Source organism: Neopelma chrysocephalum, unplaced genomic scaffold (assembly GCF_003984885.1).
Source record: "Neopelma chrysocephalum unplaced genomic scaffold, ASM398488v2 Primary Assembly neopelma1_75, whole genome shotgun sequence".
NCBI lineage: Eukaryota > Metazoa > Chordata > Aves > Passeriformes > Pipridae > Neopelma > Neopelma chrysocephalum.
Window position 1 is genome coordinate 6422644 of NW_020897736.1, and position 27043 is coordinate 6449686.

A 27043-nucleotide genomic window follows, 5' to 3' on the forward strand; every position below is an offset into this window, starting at 1 on the left:
TAAGCTCATTACATCCTACAAGACCCACAGACACATCCAAGGGTCATCTCAAAGCCGACTGAGGAAGAGGTTTCTCCATCCAGTGAGTTCCATGGAAGTTTTGCTATTATGTTTTGTGGGGCTGGGATGTTGTCTTTGTTCACCTCCTGATTAAAGCTGCATGACATGAATTGAGCAAACACTTGCTTAGATGAAATTATTTCATTCCACCTTGTGGGGTTTCCATGAGTGTAACTTCCCTGACTCAAATGGCATTTTCAGTCTTGCAGAACAAGAGCTGTGCTGGGTCTGTTTTACGGCATCATCGTGGACACAAGTCACTAAAATTAATTAGGCAGCAGCTCCCGTGGAGCTCAGACCCTGAGCTCCTGAGGGCAGCAGTTTTATCTTAACACCTCAGCTGGAATTAGAACTGTTCAGGGGAAAATAGCAATGGGTGGTAGCAGAGGAGCAAGAGAAGCAAAAGAGTTATCAGGACCTAAAATAAATGTGAGGTGTTAAAATGCTCCAGTGCTTACAAGGTTGGATTGAGCTGGCAGGCTGGTTTTGATGACTTTGTGAATGCTGAATCACGTCTTTTTTCTTCCTTCAATTCACTAACATCATTACTTTTTATTAAGCATTTCCTGCTACATAAGTTTAAAGTAAATTCACCAGATGTTTTGTTTTCTTATTCCTGGGAAACTCATCAGAAAAATGGATTTATTAAAAAAAAAAAGGCATTTGGCCCGCAGAGAGTTGCTTAAATGAATGGAAGGGCTTATCCTTGCTAGGAACACCTCTTCCCACACCCCTAAATCCATGAACCTAGGAGTTGTTTGAGCAATCTCCTCACGAGTGATGGGCGAGGCTGGTGTGGCCCCAACCCCTCCACAGGCACCGTCTCTCTGTGCAGCCCCTGCCCTGCACCACAGCGGGGAGGGGGGACCAGGAGCTGCCCCTGCACGGCCCCATTGCCTGCATGGTTCCTACAGCTCAATCTGAGCAACAAACACTGTCATCCAGCTGAGGGATGGGAGGGGTTCCATGGCCACACATGCTTCACACAGGCTTCAGCCTGTGCCTGACCGCATCGGGAAGGCCTGCAGGAGTTGGGCTGGGAAAACTTTGGGGAAAGGACAATGATTTTGGGGTTCAATTCTTGCGAACACATAGCTGAGTGAGACCTGAGAGATGCTGACTGCTCAATTTCCGGTTCTAATCCTAATCCTAATCCTAAACCTAATCCTAATCCTATTCCAACACTAATCTGGTCTTGAGAAGACAATGAGGCTCATAAAGACTTAAATACACCTAAAGTCTAATATGATTCAATCTTCCAAAGTAAGAAAGAATCCAGGAGCTGGATGCAGCCAGGATTGAGATTGGATTTTTTGTAAAGCAGGATGATGGCCTCTCTGAAAAGAGAAAATTCTTATTTTTTTATGAAAGAAAAGTGAGCAGCTACCATGTTTTTCTGCAGTAACTACCGTACGTGACTTTTGCAACCTCCAGAATTATTTAAGACAACAGAAACACATCTGATTCCACCTGCATGGCACTCTGCTGAAACTTCCCCCAAGTCTCTAGAGTAAGTGCCAGAACAATATCTTGTCAATCTCCCCACAACTATTTCAGATGATTCATCAACAAAGCACCCATATTTGTAATAAATGTTACATATCAGATTTCAAATCCAAACAGATTTAATAACAATGAAATAGAATTTACTTCCCAAGAGCACTCCACAAGCTAATATGGGAACAACCCCTTTGGTTAACAGGTTCCTGATGTTGTCCCAAATCTCCTTCCAGCAGATGAAGCCGCTGTTCTCCAGGATGCAGGAACATGTGTTGGCTACTTATCACTCATTTGCAAAACTCTGCATTTCTAGCTGCCCATACTTAAAATATTAAAGCATCCAGCCCTTAGGTCTGGACAGGGAAATGTGCAAAGGGGAATGTATTTTATTAGTGGAATTTTCTGCTATTTGAGAGAACACACAGGAAGTAGAAAAATGCAAACTGTGCACATCTGTACTGACCAGTGCTTTGTGAATTTAAGTCTGCAGTTTGTCCGTAGCCCACAACATAAATGTAGCTCTGCAGTTTATCTGGGGCTCAATCAGTCCCTAAATCACAGAGCCTGCATCCTGCCACTGCCTGCACACCCTGCACACATTTGGGCTCTACTGGAGTCATCAGGCACAAAAACACATTGCTGGGCGTCTGGCCCATGTTGGGTGACAAAATCCAGGAAAAAGATGAGTGTTATACACCATTCTTGTACATTGCACATTAGTGATGCCAGATTATTTACTCACTGATCTTTGATGTTGTTGACATAATTTTCTATCTGTGCTGGGATTCCTTGTAGAATGGAGTTTTTGAATGTTACTCGATCAACAACTTTTCCATGATGTCCATCAATCACAACCAGCTGGATACCCTCATCAGTGAGGAAAAACCTGACACCGTCAACCTGTGCAAGGGGGAAAAGTACTCTTGATCTATCATAGTAACACAATTGCAAACAATTACCTGTAAGAAGCACTGATAGACCTGAGTCATGGGACTGACCTTTCTATCAAAGGGCAGAATTCCAAGTCTCTGAGGTCAAGCTGCCCTGCATTTTTACTAGTAGGAAAAGTTACAGCCTTTTTTCCTTTTTTTTTCAAAATACAAATCAGAAGTGGCCCGAAGCTGACTACCCATGGTGACTTTGTAAGCAAGTTTTCCATAAAGATGAAGCAAGTATCTTAGAAATTCATCCCATTAAGTTCATTGAGCGGATCTGCTCACCTCAATGTATGCAAAGTCATCCTTTAGGTGGAAATACTGTTTCTTATAAGTTTCTATTTTCACTTCTGTTAGGTGGTCCTTGGTCTTCTGTTTGGGGGGAAAAAAAAAAGACAAACAAGAAGAGAAAAGAGTTTTTCTAGTGGAAGTGCCCATTACCTGAATGCTGCATTTTCCAAAAACGTTTTAAACCTTGAAATTCAATCAACAGGAAAGCTACATAATAAGCACTGACTTGCCAAATTACATTGCTAATGAAACTGGGCACAATGGTAACCTGCCTGCTCATCCTGTCACTATTTAAATTGTTTCACCAAATGGCAGAGTGATTCTCACTTTACAGAACTGACACATAATTCTCTGAGGGTTTGCTGTGCATTCCTGTTCCAAGGGTGATGAGTGAAAAAAACCAAATAACAGATAAATATCCTGCCTCCCTCCCCCAGAACCAGACTGGATACAGGAGACAATGTTGTGCATTATGTGAATGAGACACTCAGCTATGCAGTCCCCTCTCTGACACTGTTGTTCTTACAGCCTGGAGGAACTGAAGGCCAGGCAAGGAACCTGCTGTCTCTCCAGAGCCACATTCCCTGGACTAATCTGTCTTCCAGCTCATCACTTTTCACCCTGTGCTTTTAAGCACAGCACATCACGTCAGAACCCCAAAAGACCAAGCATCCAACTTCAACCCGAGTCTTGTGTGGCTCTGGCCTTTGTGGACCTGTGCTCTCTGCATGCACAAGAATCTGTTTCCTATTATTTCATATGCCTGAACCATTTCAGAAAATCAGGAACAGGGTATTCTGAACCTGGCACAAAGCTTTTCTATGTCTCTGTGCATAATATGTGCCAGAACTACAGATTTACATGAACAATGGTCCCGTGATAAGAAATCAACTGCTTTACCAGTTGTGCACTGGAGAGCTTCTTTGGCATTGGCACTTCCACTATTGGTGTCTCAATGTACTTGGGATAGGCCATGGCTTCACAGTCACTGACACCAGCTGTCTCTGGGATCACAGCTTTGATCCTTATTCGTTCACAGCCCTTTACAGAGCAGAAAGCAAACTTCTCTTTCTCATTTTGAGCTTTGAGTTTCAGAAACAGCAGCCTGCAGGCAGGAGAAAAAAAGCAAACAGCATCCTTCAAACTCTTGTGGAAAAAAAAAACCACTCCTAGTTTTGGTGGATTCCTTCCTGTGCTTTGCATTAATGTGCATTGAAACCCTTGACACTGATGTCTGCATTTTATAGTGCCCAACATACCACATGCAAATAAAAGGGGACACAGGTCTCAGAAATGGTTTAGAGAGCTCAGGTAACTTAAAACAGAGAATTCAGATGGCACCTAAACTCCCTTTGAACTCTATTCTATAATGATATATATATGTGTAGAAATACATGCTTTGTGTTTTAGGTCTTTCTTTCTTTCTTTCTTTCACATTATCTTAATCCCTTAAAAGAAAATAACAGACTTTACACTCAGTTCCTGTGCACCCCTGTCACAGTGTTTACAAATGGTTCAAAACAAGGGTTGCATGTGTCTTAAGTTTCATAGTCTGCACTTTGCTTTTGTCTTTGATTTATTTTTTTCCTAATTTGTATTCACTTGGCAAAGCACTTCCCAGAGTAATTGGCAGTGCAGCAGAGGCTGTGAAGGACTGGCTGCCATGGAAGTCCCAGGAAAATTAAACACTGGTCACATTCCCAGAAAACCTTCCTGGTTTTGTTGTGATCCTCACCAGTGGCATTAGCCAAATGGCTCACGATTCCAGCAGCATTCCCAAAGCAATGCCCAAATCAGCAAGGTCTGCTTCCTTACCCAGTGTGCTCATCCCAGTAGTAGTATCCTTTGGTAGGGTATCTGTGCTCCAGTTTCTCCATTTGAGAAGTTCTGTAGAAGGTTCCAGTTTTGTACGTTTTCTTCAAGAGACGGTTGTGGATGTCTGAGAGAATGGAAAATGTCGTCCCTTTAGGATAGCAAAACCCTACTTGGATCCAGTCGTTCCTAAAAATAGCAAAGACCCACATTGTAACAAGTCAACTATTATTTTACTGGACATGCTAGAAGCCAAACTAAATAATCCACTATGAAAAATGTAAGTTAATTTTTTCCTGGACAGTTAAAATTTTCACGGTTTGGGATGAATCAATGCAACGCAAATTAGACATAACAACCATGGGTTAGTTAAGCAACGTAGGTCAGATCTGCTCCTGACTTCTACACCTGTGACTTCCACACACCAGGAATGAATTAGCTCTAAACTTTCAAAAATGAACCATGTTATCTTGCAGGGCTTCCCAGGGGAGGAAACAGGAATCTGAGATGTCTAATGAAAAGATGGTGAACTGAATGGACTTCCTGGAACAAGCATGTTCGTTCTGGAAGAGCTCATGAGGTGATGACCTCACCCATTAAAAATGTGCGGTTTACATTATTGGGCTGGAATGCTGGAATTTGGATCACTCACTTGTTGAAGTTGATGAGCCATATGGCCAGCTCTTCAGGGGCTGTCTTGTCCCAGTGGATGGTGTAGCCTTTCCTGAGAGTTATAACTGGCTGATACTGCTGGTAATGAGTGCTTTTGCTTAAAGCCCCTTCCAAGTAGAGTGGGTGATTGTGGTAGTCATTTTTTATTATTTTCATTTTCAGATTGGCTGGCTTGTAGGCTTGGATGTATATCTAGGTGAAAAAAAAAAAGATCACAAAGGGTTTAATGAACTACAGTAAAACATTAAAGGCCCAGATACTCAATAGATGTAAGCTGGTGTGAGCCCTGTGACCGCAGAAGAGACCTGCCTGCCTTTCATTTATCATCAATTTCTTAGGCTTCCTTTTCAACAAAACAAACTGGTTTTAGGAAAAAAAAAAAGAAGGCTCATTTCCTCATCCACAGAGTTCAAGTGCATGTGCCAGAGAAGGCTTCAGACAGGCTGCAGCAGGGCTGAGGTGTTCCACAGTGTTAATGGCAGTGCTAAGCTGCAGGGCAGTATCTAACTCAGACATCTGAGTTCTGCTGAACAAGGATCCTTCTGTCTGGCTTTCAGAAGCACGAAACCCAGCTCAGTGGTTAGAAATTGGCTGTAGTGACATTACACTGAAAAAAAACAACAGTTGCAACACCCAAGACAAAACCAGGCACTCTCAGCAGAGGAAAGTGAGGACTCTCGTGGCAGCAGTGCTCAGAGCTCCTGTGGTGGGAAGAATGGTTTGGTGGTCACACACAGGATGAAAGAACATGAGAGCTGAAGTCCAATTTCGACTGCTCAGCACATTTCCCATAACACTGTGGGCAATGCTTCCCTCCATAAATCAAGCAAAAATAACTAGCCAACAGCCCATGGATTTATGAATATTAATGTGTTAATGCCCATGGAGCTCTCAGGAGACTTCAAGCAGAAGTTGTTGGAGCTGCCAGCAGCCAAGGCCAAAGTATTTGAAAATGTACCACAATTTTCCTCGTGTTCAAAACCACCTGTGCAGACATGCTGATAAATACACACTGAGCACCTTGAGGAAAGTCCATTTCTAAAGGTCAAGTTTTATAGAGCCAAGGAATTAAAAAAGAGTGATAATGATACTGCGAAGTAAGCAGCTTTACCTGTGCAAAGTGTCCACTGCAGATGGAACCTCTCCAGTCGGGCACGTCGATGCAGTCAGGGTGCTTGATTAACCAGTTATCTTCTTTGATCAGGTATGAGCCTGGATATTCTGACACAGAACCATCTACGTCATGAAAAACTGATGTTTTATCACCATCCATATCCAGATCATTGAACCAGGGGCCAGGTTCTCCAAAGAAGACTCTTGAGGTAATCTAAACAGAACAGTGAAAGACATTTTACATCTCCAGAAAGGAATTAATCACTTAGAGTACAAAGCAAAGGATGCCTAGGGTCACTGCAATGCCTCAGATTACCCACTTTCTGACTTTATTTGGCATTGAAAGTAGTTTGGACAAGAGATAGTTTTGGGTTTGTGGGTCAACTTCTGCTTAAAGAAATCTATATGCACTAACATCACCATTTTTTAAATGGCCACAGATTTTGACTGCTCAGCTTGAGACATTGTAGGCTTGATGTTCAATGGTTCTGAGGCCCCATGACTCAGGTGAAGACTGCAGGTCCTCTGAGATCATCAAGCTGTAGTTGATGTGGTAATAAAACTTATGCAGTAATAAAACTGTGTGCTCCTGAAACCAATCATCCAAAGAGGGAGCACCAAAGTCATTTTCAGCTGAGCTGGTCTTATAAAAGGCAGGAACATCACTGCCATTTGGTACAGGCACATTAGGGTTCGCTCTGCCTGCACACTCCCTCTTCATTAAGCCTGAAGTCAGCACAGAGCTGGGTCACACACTTAAAAGGTGTGTTTGGTTTGTCAGGCAGAGCAGACACACATTTCCCTGCTGACCATGGGGGAAAGGCTAAAACAACCCGAATTTTAGCCTCAGTGGTGGGAAATTTGTTTTAAAATTCTGGAGGAAGGTTCAAGAGATGAGGCAATTTTACTACAGCCACTTCACTCATTGTTTGCTAATACAGTTTTAAGGTTCCAAAGCCACATGAAGTCATACTGATGTGGGGAATAGTCAGCAACCTCCCCTGGGAAATGGCTGCTGAGGCAACTTCTGACCAATATTTTTATCCAGCATAAATAAATGTCATGTCACCAGTCTGCCCCATGCAATGTGAGAGCATGACTGACCAACACTTTTAGGGGAATTTTGCCTTTCCCATCACATTTGGCACTAGTCAGCACTTTTCCTGACCTGTGAGTGAGTCTGCTAATTTTTTGAAAATTAAGCAACCCAAATAATTTCAGTCCAACCACTTTATTTATTTATTTGTTTGCAATGTTTGGCAGTTGGATTTAACAGCTGCTAGAGGTGAACCTCAGCAAACCAATTAGAACGTATTTGTGCAGGCAAATATAAAAATACCTCAAAAGCACAGGCCCCAGCACGGGTTCAGACCAGCACCCAGAAGTTCATACTGTAATTCAAAGTTTGGCAAACCCTTTTTGGCTGGGTTTTGATCTCATTTATGTCTGCAGGACTGGAGTCCATGGAATTACCCTGGTGTGCAGGGCTGCAGAATTACCCTGCAGCAGCTCAGTTTCACTGGCTGTTCCCCAAAATCAGTATTTTCTGCTCCTAGGTCAGTTAGACCTTTCACAAAACAGACTTCCTTCTGTTGTTGCTTTAATATTATACTTCTGTTGAAAATAAAGGGGCAGATTCTTCTGCCTTTTTCAGTTTCTGAGACAAACAGAAATGGAAATTATTTTCACTTCAATGTCACTCATTTTGGTTTGGTTTTTTTTTTGGAGCCGATGCCTGCTTCTGCTTTGCTGCAAACCCGACTGAGAATTGGATTTTCTTGTTACTGTACCCATCCAATTTTCTTTCTCTTAGCTGCCACCCTCGTTGTTAAACTTCTGGCAAAGACAATCGGCAACCCTTTGACAATCTCATGTTTTCTCCTTTTTGCCCACAACCCTATTTCCAAACCAAAGAGGCCTTTCTGAGAAGAATAACTCACAGGGACATCTTCAAAGTGGATGTCGGTGACGTTGTTGTTGGGGCAGCTCTGCCAGGCGTTGTTGAGCCGGAAGGCCAAGGCGCTCGTGTGCCGACCATCCAGGGCCGCGAACTTGCGGAAGGTGCAGTTCTGGACGTTGATGGGTCCATCATAGAACTGAATCCCTCGAATGGGAAAATCCCTAAAATACATTTGGAGGAGACAGAGAGACTTGGTCATGACACATTAGCGTCAGGATGAGCTGTATGCTAGACATGAACAGTCCCACAGCACTTGTTTCTCAGCTGCTTTCATTTTTCACGGCCCACAGGATGACTCCTGAGTTCGAGTTTTGGAAGAGAAGGGATTTCCCTCCTTTTTAGGTCTGTGAAGTCTTTTTATCCCTGCAAGTTCAGCTCAAGTTCCTTCATGTTGAACAGATCATCTTTATTTAGTCTGTGCTCCTCCAGGGAACGAACTTATACCAATGCCAAAGCATTGACCTAAAGATGAATCAATTCATGTTTGCCATCAGAAATGAGTTCTGCAGCAGTGAAACCTGAAACTCAACAGAGCTATGCAGACTCCTTGGGCTGAGTAATGGCTGGGCGAAAAGAAGTCCCACCACATCTTTCAAAGGAACCTGGAGAGAAACATTGCAAATGAACTGCAATAAAAAAAAAGGATTTGAAAACAAGGAAAGATCCTACAATCTGTAGGGCTGAGGATAGGTGAAGGGGCAGATTAATGAACCTTTAACAGCCCTTTCTGATATCATCTGCAAGGTAAAGAAGACATCATTTTTCACACAGATTAAGTGAATGAGGTGGTTAAGCTCTTTAAGAGACTAAGATAAGACGTTTCAAATTTCGCTTCTGACAAATAAATTTGATGCCTTCCTCATATGAATGGTTTCCCTTAGAGAAGACTTGCCTGCTCCAGTGCATTTGTTCTATCTCTCTGACTTTCTGCACACAACACCCAAAATGAGATATGCCCACATATATATTCATAAAGGATATTGGGAGAGTCATAGCAGATTGAGTTTTCATTATTGCTAGAGTTAATAATAAGCCTTCTGTATTGCTACTGACAGCAAAGTTGAGGCCCATAACAGCTAAGCTATTTGTTCATTGTGAGGCTACTGTTAGATAACTGTATTTTTAGGAATCACAGCAAAACAAGAGGCCACACACGAAGTTTACTGCCCATGTCAAAACTATTTAACAAAGGCATCAAATTCCTTTGCAGCAGCAACAGTAACAGCAGTGCTGAGGACATCCATGACCACATTTGGGCTCCTAGGAGCCTTCCTGGCAGCTGCCCCAGATGGAGACTGTCACATTGCTCAGCCACTGCTGGCCACAGGTACAGAAATGCCCTGCTAGCACACAGTCCTGTTGCTGTCCTCTCAACTCCGCTTCCAAAGTGGAGGGGAAAGGGAAGAGGAGCTTGATGCTGTCTTGGCAGCCTGCAAGGATGTATCTGCCAGCAGCAGCTGCACAATGAGGACTCTGGGATCGGGAGATGTGAAATCAAATCCTTTCTGTGCAATGGTTATTAAACTGAACAGCACTGAAGAAACCACATTGGGCTGGAGTTTGTGCTGGGAGCAGGAACAGTGAGTGCTTTGATGTGCTGAACTCAACTTACTGGCTAAGGGGCAGGGTCCTTCCTCTGTGATCCAGACCTCCAGGTCCCCAGATCTCATTGTCCATTGTCTCAGTGCCCAGGTTTCCGCTCTCACCAACAAACAGGCTGTTCTTGATCTCTTGCTTTGAGCCATCATCATGAGGGAAGGTCCCACCACTAAGAGGGAAGAGCTGGAGGTGAAAGGGCTGCTCACACCCAGCCCCATCCCCTGTGCCCCAGGCTGCCACACAACCTGAGCCACACTTACCTCGCCAAGGTCAGTCCAATGCCATTGTCAGCAAACCTGCAAAGAGGACAGAGATTCTTCAGAAGAGATTTGGTTTTGCTTTGGTTTATCATCACTATAGCAAGCAAACCAATGAGGTGGAGGACAGCAGGGATTAATTACTATATAGTGCTTAGGGGGAACTCGGATTTTTTCAGGTTTGTTCCCTGTCCAGTTTTGGAAGATCTCTTTTGGCACATCTTGCAGTATATGCAGATCACATGAAGCAGCAGACATGCACCTGACTGCTCCAAGCTGAGTTTCAGACAGTGATTACTAGGCATAGTTTACTTGTCTGATAAAGCTTTATCCCTTTGTCTAATGACCACACTCTTTTCACTGTTAGATTAAAAAATCATGCTTAACTTCCATTCCAACTAGCATTTATTATTTAGTAGTGCTTTGCCTTATGCACACTTCTGTGCTCCTCTGTCTTCATGTATCACATACATGAAAGAGCTTTGCAAGGGGAACTGTGATAAAAAGAGAGAAGCTTGGCTTCTCTTTCATCAACAGGAGAACAGAGATCAGAGCTTCCTTATTAAAAATAAAACCAAAAGTTAGAATAACTTTCTATTTTGCTGAAATTTCAAGCTTTCAGATGAGATATATCACAACTGTTGGTCCATGACTACTACTTATAGAAAGGCTACAATGCATGGATAGAATGAGTCAGTCTTGATGGTGTCTTCACACCAGTGTCACTCCTCACAGGTTTATCCCCTATCTCGGCAGTAACACGAGAGCAGAGCCCAGTGCCGTGCTGCTGTCTGTAGGTGGCAGCCCTTCCCACCCTATCGCCTGCTCGCTTTCCTGCTTGCCACATGAATGTTTGCGTTGTTGATGCGATACATAAGTCTTTCTGTAGCAATAGAAATGGAAATGGCTGTGGCTATAAAGACAATTACAGTTTGATGGCTGCTTCCTCCGATTCGCATACAGTCAGAGATTTGCTGCTGGAAGCTCATAAAGCACTTGGTCTTTCAGCACCTTCCATACGCTGCATTTCCTCCACAAGAAACGTGAATGTCCCAGTGACCTGAGTGGGACCTGCGAGGAAAACTCCTGCTGGCCATGGAGCGGGCTGGATACTCGTGGGTCATAAGAAACACAAACTGCATTGCTCAATATGACGTTTCTGACTGTTCTGCTACAGCCCCACTCTCACCAAGACGACTGGTTGCTTTAGGGGGTTTGGGTCACTCAAAGATAAGGCAGCTCTGGCCAGGAATTGGACACCAGATATCAGCTATTCCCACCAGGGTTATCACAATATGCCTTGTAAAGGGGCTTTTTCCTTTTTTCTCCTCTTTCTTCATTGAGATTGATATCAGGAGCCTGGCTCAGCAGAAGAAACTGCAGCAGATCATCTGTTTTCAAGTGCAAAACAAATATCTGCTCTGAACAGGGCAGGAAATGACCTTCAAAGAGCACAACACGCACTTGCCCAGTCTCTCTCCCTTGCTGCTGTGATGCCTAGTTTTATGTCTGCTTTGGCAGTACCTGCTTATTCAGCATAACAGTGAACCACATAAAACTGATCTGTGACCAGGCTGAGCCAGGGAAGGTGGAGCATTTTGCTGTTTTCTTTTCAAAGCATCTCATTTTTCATGTAAAAAAAATTAGTTATTATTTTTAGTTATTTGCACCTGTGTGCCTGCGTATTGTGACCATTTGTGAGCGCTGGTCAACATCACAGAGAAAAACAATCTAAGGGATCTTCAGCTCAGACAAAGCAGGTTTTGTTTGTATAAAACAATGTCTGTGGTTTAACATTAACATTTCATCTTTATTTCAACCTTGGCCATATGAAAGGTGCAAAGCGATATAAATAGTCTGAACCACAGCTATGCTCGCCATAAACACCAGGCTGAACTCTTAAGAGTTGAAATAAGGCAAAACTCACTGGCAGTTGTTCAGCCACACATCTCCACCTCGCAGCCAGGCCCCGTGATCCTGATTCTTGTAGGCAATAAAGCGCTCGATTATCGCAGGTTCCCTGGGCTTCAAAGGATCAGCATCCTTGTGTGGGCTGTACCTGTAACCAGGAGAGGAGAAAGTTTGGTGAGGGAAGGTAGCCTTGCTCGCTGCATGGCCCTGCTAAACATCTGGTTTGTGGTAACTCAGGAACAGCTTTGGGACAACAGTCCATCCACGTAGCGTGTCTAGTCAAGCAGCGATGGCCAGACCCAGCTGCCAAGGGAAGGCAGGTCCAGGCAAGGCAGTTGTCAAGACCCACTCCAAGTTTCCTTTCACCTTTCCAGTATTGTATTGCTGATATATTGCTGAAAGCATGGAAAGTTTATTATTGCTCCCAAAAGTCTGAGATTTTTTTTTTAATCCTTTACTGTTATCCTTTAGCATATTCCTGTTATTTAGATAAATATCCTTTTGTTTTCCCTTTTGACCATTCTTATCTCCTAACTTTGGCTATACTGTGGCCTTGAGTACCACTGCCAAGTTTTTCTTGCTGCGGAAAGGAATTAAAACATCTCGGAGAGGGGCCGAGAGCATGTCCTTCACTATTCCCACTACACAGGACACACGTACAAGATTTATTAACTCTGAAGGTCTCCATATGATGAAATACTGGCCTGATGTAGCAAAAAAAAGCAGACAGAACTGGAAACTGTGGTGACATGTGCTCTCAGTTGCTCCCTGTCAGCCACCACTCGGGCCACAGGGTCTGAGCAAGGGTCTAGCTTTTTACAGTGATGCTGAGCCCAGCTGTCATTTACCCAGTCCTGAGGCACAGCTCTCTTTTTTCTTGTTGAAGAAGCATCTTCCATCATACTACACAGCTTAGAAAACCTGACAGATGAGTATCCAACGGAGTGCCAGCAACGGATGGTCCAGAGATTAAAATTCATTCCTCACCAACGGATAGCGAGGCCAAGCTGTCAAATTGCTAACAGATATTCAATAGCACTTTGCTTTGCTTAATAAGCCATCATATCAATCTAAAACTGAGCATCAGGCTGATAGGGTTCCAGCAAATGAATATTGCTTTGGCAGCTTCATCACTGTGAATTTGCTTTCAGGGAGAGATTTAGTATCAGCCCTTGTGAATTCCCCAGACATTGTTAAATACAGATATTTTGAGATGGATTCCAATTTCATTCACATCTGTGATAACCGGAGGAACACTACAGGGTACAGAATTTGACTCAGACATTTAATGCTGTAACTGAATGTAGAATAATCTCTCCAACTCTGTAACTGTCCAGCCTAGCTCACAGTTTGCCCCAGCCAGCCCAGCTATAATCATTTATTCAGTTGTTCAGTCTTGACACATGAAAAGTGGAAAATGGAATAATCTGAGCTGCAGCCTATGCCAGTGGGTAATCCCCAAGCATAACCATGACTGTATTATGACTTGTTTGGCTTCCAGGGGTCATTCCTGCCCTTGTATGGCAAGGGAGAAATTGCCTTTTGTAATCACTTACTGTGCCTGTGGCAGCAGGCAGTGTCCCAAGGCACGTGTTCAGCTCTGTGGGAAAACAGCATCCCAAGAGCAGGCTGCTCTTCATAAGTTATTTTTTAGCAGTTACTTTTACCATTGAATGAATCACTTCAATTAACTGAGCATTAAAATAATGTAAATAACATTCACTTTTGAACATCTTTTAGCATCAGCTGCTAGCCAGGGCGCTGGGGTGATGTGGATCACAGGATAACCGATATCTGAGCTCCTGGCTGGGCTCCCCCGGGGAGGAGGACTGATCCTACCCCTGCAATGCTTGCCCAGTGCATGACGACAGTAGTCTGGGTAACCCACACCCCAGAGATGGAAAGGACAAAAGGATAAAGTTGTCATTCTCCCCTGCTGAGCAGAGGTTTTCAGCAGGTTTCTCTTCCTTACATGGTTTCTTCTGTCAAGAAACCCAGTCATGGGGGAATGCAGGTTGGGTGCAACTGGAGGTAATTGGTCTGTCAGGAAAGAAAACTATGAAACTTGAGAATATTTAAGTCCTTTTACGTGTCTGGGGGTTGGTAACTAAGTTAAGAGCCAGACTCAACCTCTAATGAGATACAAGGGTGCAGGTGCAGTCCTTACATCAGCCTCCTCACTGGGGCCAGCTTTGCCTGGGAATTCTCAGAAGCAACCAGACCAAAGTAGGTCTGCTGATATGATACAGTCTATAGAGAAATTTCCAGTATTTCTAAATTACTCCATTACACTGCACAGAGGTTGTGCACAGCAGCAGAGATGAAAGATCGTTCTGTGTATTTAATTGTGATTATTATTGCAGTGTCAGATTTGGAACTAGACTGACATCGGAAATCAAAGCAGGAGCTCCATGACATAAGCAGTCCCTGTTCAAGCAGGTTTTAAAAGAATGAATAAAATCAATATCATTCCCAGGAAATACTTCAATTTCTAATTCCTAAGAAACTCTTGCAGCGAGTTCTGCCCAGCGGGACTGCTGACCAGGCAGCAGTGCACTTCCTTGCAAAAAAATCAAAAAGTTAGAGGAACACCCTAGAGCACATGTAACATCCATGACAGCTCAGCTCAGAGCTAAAGAGCAAGGACAAAACAAGAAGGATGTGGGTGTTGGAGGTCTCTTATAAAGGAATATGCAGAGATAAAGTTAGAAATGCCAAGGTGTGTGTAAGTGAAGACCCTTCCTCAATAAGAGCCACCCTAAAGGCATTGCAGTGATTCTTGTCAGCTTCCTTGGGGGCAATTTCATAGCTTTCAGTCAGTGCTACAGAGAAGCCTTTTCCAAACCAAACTGTGCAAAACACTTTACCTCCCAGAAATCATTGTCAGGATAGGTCTTTTGTCCTTGGCAGAGGCTGGAGTGGTTTTAACGCCGTTATCAATGATCATTCCAGCCTAAAGGAAAATAGAAATGCAACATCACAGTATATTTATAAATATTACAGTGCTTTCCATCTCCAGACTCTACCTTCAGTTGTTCTCCTAATAACAGCTTCTGTTAGTAGCATGTGAAGCAGAGGGCTGCCAGGACTACCCAGATTTGCATATATCCCCCCAAATTGCTGCAAACTTCTAGAACTGCACTTTTCTCATAAATGCATGTATCCCCATACACATACACCCTCTGCTGCAGTCTAAAGCCCTCAGTAACACACAGCCCCACAGCCCAGCATGCTAAGGGGTAAATAAGCAGAGAAGGCAATTAGACACAGCGGCCGTATTTATCCCTCTAGAAGCTGTTCAGTTAATTGCTAACATTGGCAGTAAAGGTGTATAATTAGACAAGCTGCCAATAGATGCTCCTGGAGGCACTATTTTAAGAGTGCAGAGGCAGTGAAGCAGCCTGAGCAGAGGGGAGAGCTGCTCTGGACGCCCAAGAGCCAAGTGGGAGCTGGTGCTGGCCAACTCCGAATGCTCCCACGCCAGCCCGTGAGCTGCTTTATCTGCAGACACAAACAAGCTCGCAGGAACTTTTAGTGAAACAGAAAGCACAGGCACTAATAGCTTGCAGACCCAAAGAGCTGGAGTGAGGAGATGGTGTTTTTTCCAAGGGCAGCATTCCCGTTGCGTGCAGACTCACCCGGTAGTTGGAATGCGCACGGTTGTTGGAGAATTTCCCCATCGGCACATGTTCTGAGTAGCCGGGGGAATACATGCCTGCTGAGGGCCCTGTTGGCACGTGGTGCAGAACAAACCAAAAGCCTGTTTCCTGAGGAAGAGAATGGACACCTGAGACTTTGCTAGTCCACATTAGCCCAAGGAGATCTCAGCAAAGCCCAAGACATACTCCAGATTTCAGGACAAATCACAGCCGGCGGCACTGACCTGGGGAAGCCTCTGCAGCAAAGAGGTTAATGCATACAAACACTGACATTCCCTCTCCCACATCTTCAGGGTGCCAGAAGTTAATCTTTGACATTGATATTGAAGCTCTAAGTGAGACTTTTGAAACTTAAAAATCAAATAATTTTTGTTTAGTTGCCTAAAAATGTACAAGGAGCGCTAATCTAGGTACTCAGGTTTGGAAGCTTTGGAAAGACCACATCTTTCTGTATAAGGCTTGGTTTGCTTGTTTATTTGTCTTCATAGGACAATAAGGAATTCCTGTGGAATTAGCACTAGGGCTGATTGAAATTTCTGAGCACCATTACTGTGCTGCAATCAATGGAATCATTGCCAAAGGTTTCTCTGTAACTCTGCAGTCACATTTATTTAATTTATTCAAGCTGCACACTGGGAATTTTTGTTCAAGCCACCCAGCTCTAGAAACAGCAAGTGACAAGTGCGGAGCAAAAGGAAAAACATTATTTTTACTGGTAGCACCAGCCACATTACTGTATGTCTCAGTCAAGCAGTTTTAAAAATGTCTGTGTTACAGAAGCAGGTTTTATTCCAGCAAGAGCCTCCCTCAGCCTTGCAGGGCTTTAACTGGCCTGAGCTATTACCAAATAAGAAACTTGTGCACTCACCTCAGATCCAGCAGCTGCACAGTTTATAAGGTTGTTGTGTGGGTTTGCTATCCAGAAGGTGGATACAGCACTGCAGGTCAGGAAAACAAAGAATAACATGAGAATGACACTTTGAGCACACACCAGTCACCCATCAACTCCCCCATTACAGGCAGGGCCGATACCCCAGATAAGGGGTCCTTCCCAGAGGGCAAAAGGAATGTTTTTTCTTTCTCTTCTCATTCCTTGTGTCCTCTGTGGTTTGACAGAGAGCATGGCCTTATCTCTTAAAACACCAAGTATTAAATGAGGAATTTTGACTGCAATTCCAAGCCTGCTATGAAGCTGTCAGACGTCAATCATGTTTTATGATAAAGTAAATATGTTGTTGCACAAGTCACAGAAAAGAACTTTGCCCCCAAGTAAGCCCTCAGGTTCATTAGAGACTCATTTAATCAAGGGACCCAATGAATTGCCTCTTAATGGCTTTCAAAGTGTACCCCAGTACCTGTCTTTGCCAAGAGTTGCTGTGATTCATTAACTTTATTTGCTCTCACTCTCCTAAACGTTTCTTTTGGAACAGAAGGACTTCATTTGTCTAATGCACATAAAAGACTCTTAATTGAAAGATTCCCATTAAGGAGGAAAGACCAATCCATCACTGTCCATCCTGTGACATACAGCATTCATTAACCAACAGTCATGGAAAACACCCAGCACTTACAGCCAGCAGACTGGCCCCCTAAATTGGATGGGTGAGATTCACCCTCCTGCAGAGGATGAACCTAGGGAACCCTTATGTCTATTTTAATCTTGTCATGAGGGAGTTCACAGGGGCTTCAGGCCAGCTGATTCTGCTGATGGAGTCCTGTTTGTGCGACTTTATCATCAAAACACAGCAAATTTTTTCTATTTTGGGCCTGTGACTGATCTAGAAAAAAACCCAAGTTTGGATTATTTATAGACTACCTCCTGCTGCATAGGCAAGGGCAAGGGCAAGGACAGAATATTTTCACAGTGACCTGTCTTTCAGCCCAATCCTGTTCCTCAGAGCCATATGGATTGGGCAGGTTATTGTGTCATTTGGCACAATCCTATTGTCTTAATTCCTGGAAGTGGCTGCCTGTCTGTGTCTTCCAAGCTGATGGAGCCACAGCCAGTGCTCATCCCCCGTCCCTGTGCTGGGTGCCTTGGCCACTGCCCCAAGGACAGTGTTAGTGCACTTGTGCACTTGCAAGCTGGATGAACCCCATGCAAAACAAGCTGCTTTTCTGATCAGACCTTGAATTCTTTTATAAAGGAAGACATGTCAGATCAAAGTACCATAATACCTTTCCATTAGAATGCACATATTCATATAACAGTCTTCAAAATGGCACAAAATATATCCCTCTGACTATTAAAAGAATTGTCAGTGGAAAATGAGCACAATGGCTGTTTAACCCTATTTTATGAATGGAGACATTAAGTGTATTTTATAAACAAACACAGATGTGAAAAAGAGCATTGCATGAATTCATCTCTTTCCTTTGCCAAACTAAAAATTTAAAAATATGTTTGTTTGGACAAAACCCCAGTTTGTTCTGAGGACAGAATGGATGATACCGAAACAGTCTCAACAGATTGAGAGTATTTTCAAGTAAAAGAAATCCCCTGAAGAATTTTAGCTGTTAGGCATCAATCAGCTTCTAGCTGTCTCATTTTCAGGATGGAAGTCTGGCTTCACAGCCTTTCTCATTGACTGCTGAAGGGTCAGAAACTTGAAGGTTTTGTTAGCATAGATCCCTTCCCCCTGCAACTACAGCAGAATAAATTTCTGGAGCAAAATCTGGACCACAGGCAGAAGTGCTCCTGTCCCCCAGCAGCTTCAGCACAGCACCAACGCTCTGTTGTCTCAAGACAAATCTTCATTGTGAAAGACCTCCCATGTTGTTGCACAGGGGTCTTGTCCACAAGATGATCCACCATCAATTTTAAAGTCTTTACAGGCAAGTTTGATGCCCAGCTTCTAATGGAAAACACTCTGAAAACAATGTGGTTCCACAGAGCTGCTCCAGATCTCTTGCTATGCTCCCTGCACTCCAGCTGGGGATCTGCTTGCCTAGCTGCTAAACACACAGGTTTGACTTTCAGAGCCTAGTACTCTCTTAAGAAGAGTCCAGGGCACAGGGGAAGAAAAAGAAACCTAATTAGCTGCCTGATATGCATCAAAATGAGCAGGTTCCCTAAACAGCTAGTAATTAGCAATGAAATCATATTCCCAGGTTGACCTTGATTTTGGGGCAGAAAACCCACTGGAAAACCATGGAAAGAAAGGCTAGAGTAGCCTTCAGAGGCTCAGTGAGTCCATACCCTGCCTTTTGACAAGACCAACTACAACCACATTTGTATTTGTGACGGGCATTTCTCTAACTTGTCCTTTAAAATTACTGATAATGAAGAATCCATTAATTCGCCCAAGAAAAAATTTGAATGCTGAATTCTGTAGCCAGGTTGATTGTGTTTCTTCTGTATCTCACCTGACTTTTCACCTGACACTGCAAGGTCAAAAAGTGCAAAAAGAATTTGCAAAAACCCTTCTTACTGCAAATGCTTCTATTTGACAGATCTGCAAGGACACTTAGAGGAAAGGATCTTGCAAAAAGGGAGATGAAAGGCATTTGGAATTTTTCAAGTTTAATAGATTGTTTGTGGCAAACGAAAGTTTCCAGGAGTTCTCATGGAAACATTTTCATGAGCTCATGTACAGACAGACTATTAGAGATCCAAGGGATGTACACAGTCTTTGATCTTATATTGCCAAGCTCCATTTCGATGCTAAACTGCATTTATTATATCACTGTGGTTTCACTTCAGAGTTCGGGCAGGCTGTGCCAAATGAATGCATAATATCAATGCTGTACCATTAAACAATATCTATTCTTCACAGATAACAACTTCTGAATGAATGTGAATCTTTTCAAAATCGGTTGCCATTTGAGATGAGCACAAATGTCAGTACACAGCCCATTGTGAACTCAGCAACTTTTGGCTGAGCCATTGGGTTCAAGACTCCATAAGACACATGGCATCACTGCTTACTTTGAAAGGAAGATTTTCAGTATCTGAGGTAGGAACCATCCCAATGGACTTTATGTAAAAAATGTTAAGTATGCTCTAGGGGTGTAGGCATCTGAATAGTACAAGGATAAAGACCTCAAGGAAACTGCTCTCCCAGCTTTGGGACATACAGCCCAGAGCCCTGCAGATGATTACATGATCACATATACAATGGTATCTGCTATGGCTAAGTCCTGCAAAGAGAAGGAAGAAGAAAAGGAAGGCTCCCACTCACCTACAGTCCTGTCTGGGTTTGGGGATGTACCCTGGGTAAGCTCCCTCTGTGATCAGCTTGCACATCCTGCTGTCCCTGTCGGAGGGGAGCAGCGTGCTGGGTTTAACAAGGAGTCCAAGGCAGTGATCAAACGTGTTGCGCTCTTCTGGTCCGTCCTCCGTAAAAAAGCAATGGCCCAGTGCATCATAACCCACCACATCCGTCACCTGCATGCACAAAACAAAGGTCAGTGTTCAGGTTTCATGCTTCAGCCACTGTGTAATTAAAACAAACTTTACAGTGATGGCACATAGGAGCACCAGTACCCTTCTGAGCTCAGGATCTATAGGCAAAATTAAAAGCAAGATCACTCTCTGCCCTTAAGAGCTTATAGTCTAAGCAATAACTCCAAAACTTAACTAGAATTTGTCATCACCTAGGAAATGCTCATTCCATTCTTTTGTTGGCCTGTGAAATCAGAGACTTTCTTAGCATGAGGCTGAAAAAAACATGGGGTGGGGGAAGACATTAGATGTTGAAATCACATCTGGGCTCATTCATCTTCATGTGGAGTTGCATGAGCAGCTATGCAAAATGCAACTGAAAAATGCAGCTGAGCTGAAAGAATATTTTTTCAGGCTATCAGAGAAGCGGCAAGTTATTTTCCAGACAGGCTGGCTTGTTTTGGGTTTGACCTGATCCTTTTTTTCCAAGGTGTTGACAGAAGCTTTACTTGACCCTGAGACAAATCAGCTGGTGTTAATCAGTGCTGTTCTGGGTTTGGTTTGCATGTTGTTAACATTGGTTGGACAGAACAATACCCATCACACCACTGGAAGATCTGAGAAAACAATTTCAGGAGAAGATACGTGAATTTGAAGCCCAAGGCTGGGACTGGGTGGGAAACAACAGCCCCTGGGCACACAGCGTGTCCAGCAAGTCAGTTGTTAGTGGATATGCTGGGATATGGAAAATTAATTTCAGGTCTCCACTGACCAGGTGAAGGTCTGGATCTCCCGGGCTCTTTCCTTGCTGTTCCCATCAGCCATCACCCATCAATCACCCTGGACTCAGGAAACCTTTCTACCTGCTTCTGATGAAACAGCAATTGTCAAGGGGCAAAAGATAATATTAAACTAGACGGAAGACTTGTTCATCACAGTGTCATTGAGAGACCTGGGTGTTCAAGTGCTTGAATTACTTTTGTAAACAGGTCTCAGACTCCTTTGTCACCTTCATTCCTCATTCTCAAGGCGAGGAGAACCAATTTCAAATAAAATCCCAGGATTAGTGTTGAAATTATTACAAATATGTTTTCACATAAGAGAAAACACTTTTCCTGCCAAATCTATTACTAGCTTACATCCACACAGACTTCTATTATGTATCATCCGTGCTCCAGTGTAAATACCCAAATCTCTGAACACGAGTCATCACAGTAAATTAAACACAGCTAAAATGACCTGCAAAGTAGTGCATTCCTTCAAACTACCTCACTGAAATTTACTGCTAACTTCCCATATGTAAAAAAATGATAGATTTTGCAAGGTTTAGGCTTCTTTATTAAGGTGTGAAACATATGTACTAAACTGTTCTCACTCGGAAGAATGAACTCTCTTAGCCATGTAACAATAAAGGTTTATAGGACAGAAAAACATTTCAGAAGAGTCAGCAATCTTTTCAGAAGAAGTTTTCCAACATTTACAGGAAGTCTTTTAACTACAGAGATGTCAGTATTCCACAGAAACTGCCACCAAATCCTATTAGCCTTCTCTTACAGAACAGTAATACTGAAAAGACACATAAGTAATGGTGTCGCAACATTTAGATGACAGAAGCAGTTTCTGTAGAGAAAGGTTTGCCCCTTTGGCCATTTATCTTTCCAGGCAGCACAGCACAGCACCAGGACTGGGCCATGAACACCTGGAGTGACCAGACTCAGCTGGGGCAAAGCCCACCTATGTGCACTGGGAGTACCATCACAGGGGAACACATCTCCCCGTAGGGTGAGAGAGGGGGGAAACAGAGAGAGGTGTGTGCACTGGCAGAGGGGCTCAGAGCCAGCAAATACCTGCTGTTCTCCTAACTCATCCCTGGAAGTCCACAGAACAACAGGAGTTATCAGCCAGGGACCTGGTCCCTTGGGCATTTTTCACCCTTTCTTTGATTAATTATTTCCCCGTATCTCACCTCTCGGTCAGCCCTGACTTGGTTTCCTGGGCATGCTTTCATGCACAAGCCCAGTACTGAAACGTTTGGATAGCAAATGAGATGCTTGTTCCAAAATCACTTTTCTAATGTATTTAATTTTTTATTTGATTAAAACCTTGCTAATAGTCCATAATCTTACATTAACCATGAGTAATTTAGGGCCAGATAATGCCCTTCCGTGGCAAAACATTGCTGCGAATTATAGCTGGATTAGTAAAAGCAGATACCACTGAAGCTGTTTGATAGCTCAGACTCTTAATCCATGAAGTACAGTTCTCCCCTGCATCCTGCCAGACTATTTATTGATCCCCACTGAATTTCCTTTCCCAATGGGTGTTTCTATTTTAGCTTCCACACTGGGATCCAGTGGAGAGAGTAGGAATCAGAGCAAAGTTTCATCCCTGGGATTGCAGTGGTGTAACAAGGTGAGTTTTTTGGCCAGCATACTAAAGAAAACATTGCGTAATCATTGCATTTTAAAACACTAATTATGGTGAGAAAATAATTTCTAAAGATTTATTTCCAGAAGGACCCTCTGTGCCTTCCAGATAATATGGATTTGCAGACAAGTGCAGAATAACCCATCAATGAAGTGAGCTAATGTTGAAACAGCAAGTCTGTACAACAGACTGTACAGACTCACAGAAAAACAGCTGTCATCAGGAATAACTGGATACTCTTTTCTCCTAGACTTTTCAGAATGAGTATCTCTGAAATGCCATGAGAAAAGTGACAGCAAAGCAAGAAGGGAAGCCTGTATGTAAATTACCAACCTGCTTTAATGACACTTAAAAAAAACTGATGTCCCTCTCTCACTTATTAAAGCATTTACACAGGTACTCTACCACACTCATGCAAGAAGCCCCTCCGAGTTCAAAAGCTTAATGTGAAGGACATCATTAAGTGCTGTGCTATGCTGAGGTTTAATGGTCCAGCTAGATTGTTTTATGGCTATTTCCCAAGTGTGGTTTGTGCACATCATTAAGGTAAATTTTCCCTCAGCAAAGAATGCTTTGGATCCACCTGATCTCAGAGGGAATGAATGTTACCTGGGGAAAGACAGAGCTCATCTCTGTTTGCACAAATGATGTTCTTGCATGTAGAAACAGGTGGTGTTGCCCAAGTAGAAAGACAATAGGCAACTATGAAATGTATAGAATAACTATTGTAATCATCAGAGACCCATGTGCATGTCAGCGAATATATCTGGGGCAGAAGGAAGAGGAAAGGAAGGAAATGAGTCAGAAAGCAGAGGAGGAGATTGCGGTGGGATCACCTGATGAATCAAGGCATGGAGCTGCAGATGCAGATGCCTATCTGAGCAATGAAACAACATCTAAGTGATGCAGCGTTTGGAGCACATATTCTGTGACACAACTGATCAAACTTGATCAGATTGCTTTAGTTCACTGGAGCTTTCTTTTAGCTGTCAGCAATAATTATGAGGTTAAAATAAAAAAACAAGTAAAGTATTATAAGTAGAGTTCAGTATTCACACATTTTGATAAACTAAAATCAATAGGGATTAAATTCTTGACTAACTAATGTCCTAAATTCTAAGATTTGTCTTGGGTGCCTTTTCATGCAGACAAAGCGTGGTCATTTAGGGAATTGTGGTTGTTGAAGGACAGCAAGAGAATCAAGTTGCTTTCATCAGCTACATCAGCCTATCTAAATTTTATCATGCCATCTTGGCTGGAAAAGCCTGAGCACATGGATCCCTACACCATGGATGCCTTATGGCACAGTTGTAACCCAGAGAAAGCACAAGAGACAAAGTTATTTCCAAATGCTTTCTATGAAGCCATCTATCTGACTGATAGGAGAATGTCTGGCTCTGGGTATTTGGTTTGGCAAGTATTAAGCAACAGGGAATGAAGATCTCACATTAGATCCAGAAGTAGGGCTTTAGCTGCTCTGCAGCTCATCAGCTGCTGTGCAACCTCTGTGCAGCCACAGGATGTGTTTATGGTGCCACCGGTGACAGCCCACCATGGTGTGACAAATGAGCCCCTGTAAGACCCCACAATGCTGCCCTGCCACTCTGCACATTAATTGTATACCAAGCCCCTGTACTGGTGGCTTCAGATTGGGCAGATGCCATATGACCCTGAATGACTTATATAATTTATGCTGTAGAGTGCCTTTTTTCTCCAGAAGCCATGTTCACTTGGTAGGTTTTCAGGATCACGTTATAAACTTAGAAGGACAGAGGTCAAACCCAAAACCCTCAGATTCATAAATAGCAGATAAAAGCTGCTCTGCTTCTGGAGCTGTAATTTCAATGTCCTTTGTTCAACTTCTGTGCACTTTAATTACGCCTGTGAGTCTCCCTTCCAATGCTGCCACTTTTAGAGGTATGAACTCCTAGTGCACAGTGACCATCCAGGTTACAACTGCCAATGGTATGTTTCCACTTAAAACTCTCCTATATATAGGAGCAGGGCTCTTGATGGTACAAATTTTCCTCTTCAGGGCTATGATACACTTTTTTCCTTTTGGAATACACTGCCGTTTCACTGAATGGGTGAGAGTCCTTTGCCTAGAGGAATCCTGCACCACTAAGATTTCCTTCCTGAAGAACATCCAGCCTTCCTGGATTCCTCTGCCCTTCAGGAACTGCCTCTCAAGGGATTCTGTCAAACATGCTCCTAAACAGGTCAAAGTCTGCCCTTCAAAAGCCCAAGGTAGCCGTTCTGCTGACCCCCCTCCTTACTTCTCCACGAATAGAAAACTATAATTTTGTGATCACTATGCCCAAGAGGGCCTCTAACCATCACATCACCCACAATTTGCTTTTCTGCTCACAAACAACAGGTCCAGCACCCTTACCACAAAAACAAAGGCACCCCTACATCTGGGAAGAATCTGACCGTGTTCTTAACATCTCTGGTGTGCTGTAACTTGTCTGGTAAATATCAGTTATTTTATAGATTTATCCAGAAGGATTTCTTGTTTTGGAGGGCAACTCTGGCAAATCAGAGCTCTGTGAGTGCTTGATGTTGTGACTGGCATTGCAAACCCAAACCTTCATTACAGCAAAGATGAGGCACACTTAGAGCTTCTGATTATCCTCTTTAAATAGCAAGCTCTGTCTATAGATAGATTCAACTACTCATTAGAGATGGGCTGGTCTGCAGACATTGCTGCACACAGAAAAATGTTCTGCCCACTCTGACTCACACACAGCCCCTACTGCCACACTGGCAGGTTGAAATACTCCTGGCATATCCAGAGCGGGAAGAGTCAGACATTGGCTCTAACAATAAAACACATCATCCTGCAATAATTGAGCTGTACCCATGCTATGAGGAAAATTTTTTTGCTGGTGCCTGTATCTCTAAGGTAGACAGTCAGACTTCTTACCAGTAAACCATTGGATCCATGGACTGTGACGCAGCGGGAGAAGGTGTGGTGGATGGAGGTGTCCTTTACATACGTTGGAGGGTTGTAGCCTCCTTTCTCATCCACATCTCCAGCCATATGGAAATGAATTGGGTAATGTCCCATTGTCTGCTGGCCCATGTATTTCAGTTCTAGACCTTCAATATGGGTAGCCTTAAAATCTAGACCAATCTGGAGAGCAAAACAACATCAGTCAAGAAACACAAAAGCCTTTTGAGGGCAAGAAGAGGGCATACAGGCATAGGAAGGGTTGCACTGTGTCTGCTGGAAAGATTTACTCTGTGGAGGGAAGGGTATGGCTGCAGGGTGAGGAAAAGAGGGTCATGGTGGCTAAGAGACCATAGCTGATCTTTGATCATCTCACTGTTGTGATGGCTACATTTAACTTAATTTCAGAGGGAAAACAGTTTTTATTTAATGTTTTCTACAAATTTCAGCCAGCTGGGTTCAAATCAAACTTCCTGGGTTGAGCACTACCAAAATCTGGGGAAAAGTGAGATCAGGATGTTGAGACTGTATCTCAGGTGGGTTGATAACCAGCCTCATTGGCCGAGCAACGTCTGCAGGGGCATGACATGCACTTCAAATCCAAAGGACAGGCAGCAGAGGAGGGTGGATCTGCTGTACTGTGGGGAGAGTTTGTTTGCTCAATGGCTGACACAAGGAATTTTTCTCTTCCTGCATCTTGGCTTCCTTGGTATGTGAGGGTGTGGCTGGAGGGAGGAAAATGCAAGCAAAGGACTCTAGCCCTACCTTGATGTGTCCCCCAAAGGTGTCGAAATCAAAGAAGGAGCATAACTTGTTGCCGTACTCATAGCACTGCCCCTCCATCTCTCCCATCACCACGACATTGCGGCTCAGCAGCCCAACCTCTGCCCGCATGTCGACGCCGTCAATGACTTCCCCGATGTGGAGGTAGGTTGCTTTTCCTAAGGGAGCAAGATCCAGTTTCAGGGTTACTCTGCCAATGCTGCTGGTTTCCCCTTGTGCCTCCTGTGGTGTGGTTGGCACGAAAATGAAAGGAGTAATCAAGTCAGCAAAATACTGTTGGCCAACACCTCAAAGGAGGGAAGGCTGGAACACAGGTGACACCCAAGTTCTTGCTGAGATATTTGCAAAAGAGGAAGTGGGGTTTTTGGTCTTAAGTTGCTTCATTTAACCAGGGCGTTAAACTAACAGTCTGTTAGGCAAAACACATTTCCTACCTTCAAAAGGGACTGCGAACATTTGAGACTTTTTTATTTTGGACTACAATCAGCTCTGTATGAACATCCAATGCAAAAAAACCTGATGATGTAGCTACTGAAAAGTCTAAAACCCCAAGGTTAGCACAGCATTTCCTATAGTAAGACAATGGGAGCTACTCAGATCCCACAACACTACTCATGGGCAAGCATCAGTCTGATCCTGGTAACACCATGCTTGTTAATGCAAGCAAGGACAGGACTGGGCAGAAAGCCTTGTAGAAGTTGTGGCTTGGGACAATCGCAACCCCTCA

The 27043-nt window shown here is 43.5% G+C and overlaps 1 protein-coding gene across 4 annotated transcripts in view; it reads right to left on the reverse strand.

The window, feature by feature from the left end:
* Positions 1-27043, reverse strand: part of CEMIP (cell migration inducing hyaluronidase 1) — a 58908-nt gene that overhangs the window by 5571 nt on the left and 26294 nt on the right. For 3 of the 4 annotated variants that reach the window (XM_027688123.1, XM_027688124.1, XM_027688122.1), the window contains 16 exons: positions 26299-26474; positions 25507-25716; positions 19951-20156; positions 16638-16707; positions 15749-15877; positions 14978-15063; positions 12127-12258; positions 10203-10238; positions 9956-10111; positions 8324-8504; positions 6382-6597; positions 5251-5462; positions 4602-4787; positions 3687-3891; positions 2781-2867; positions 2303-2460 (listed from right to left, as the gene is read on the reverse strand). In XM_027688123.1, coding sequence (XP_027543924.1) covers positions 2303-2460; positions 2781-2867; positions 3687-3891; positions 4602-4787; positions 5251-5462; positions 6382-6597; positions 8324-8504; positions 9956-10111; positions 10203-10238; positions 12127-12258; positions 14978-15063; positions 15749-15877; positions 16638-16707; positions 19951-20156; positions 25507-25716; positions 26299-26474 — 2446 coding nt within the window. The remainder of the gene's footprint in view (positions 1-2302; positions 2461-2780; positions 2868-3686; positions 3892-4601; positions 4788-5250; positions 5463-6381; positions 6598-8323; positions 8505-9955; positions 10112-10202; positions 10239-12126; positions 12259-14977; positions 15064-15748; positions 15878-16637; positions 16708-19950; positions 20157-25506; positions 25717-26298; positions 26475-27043) is intronic. The other variant, XM_027688125.1, reaches the window with a different exon arrangement.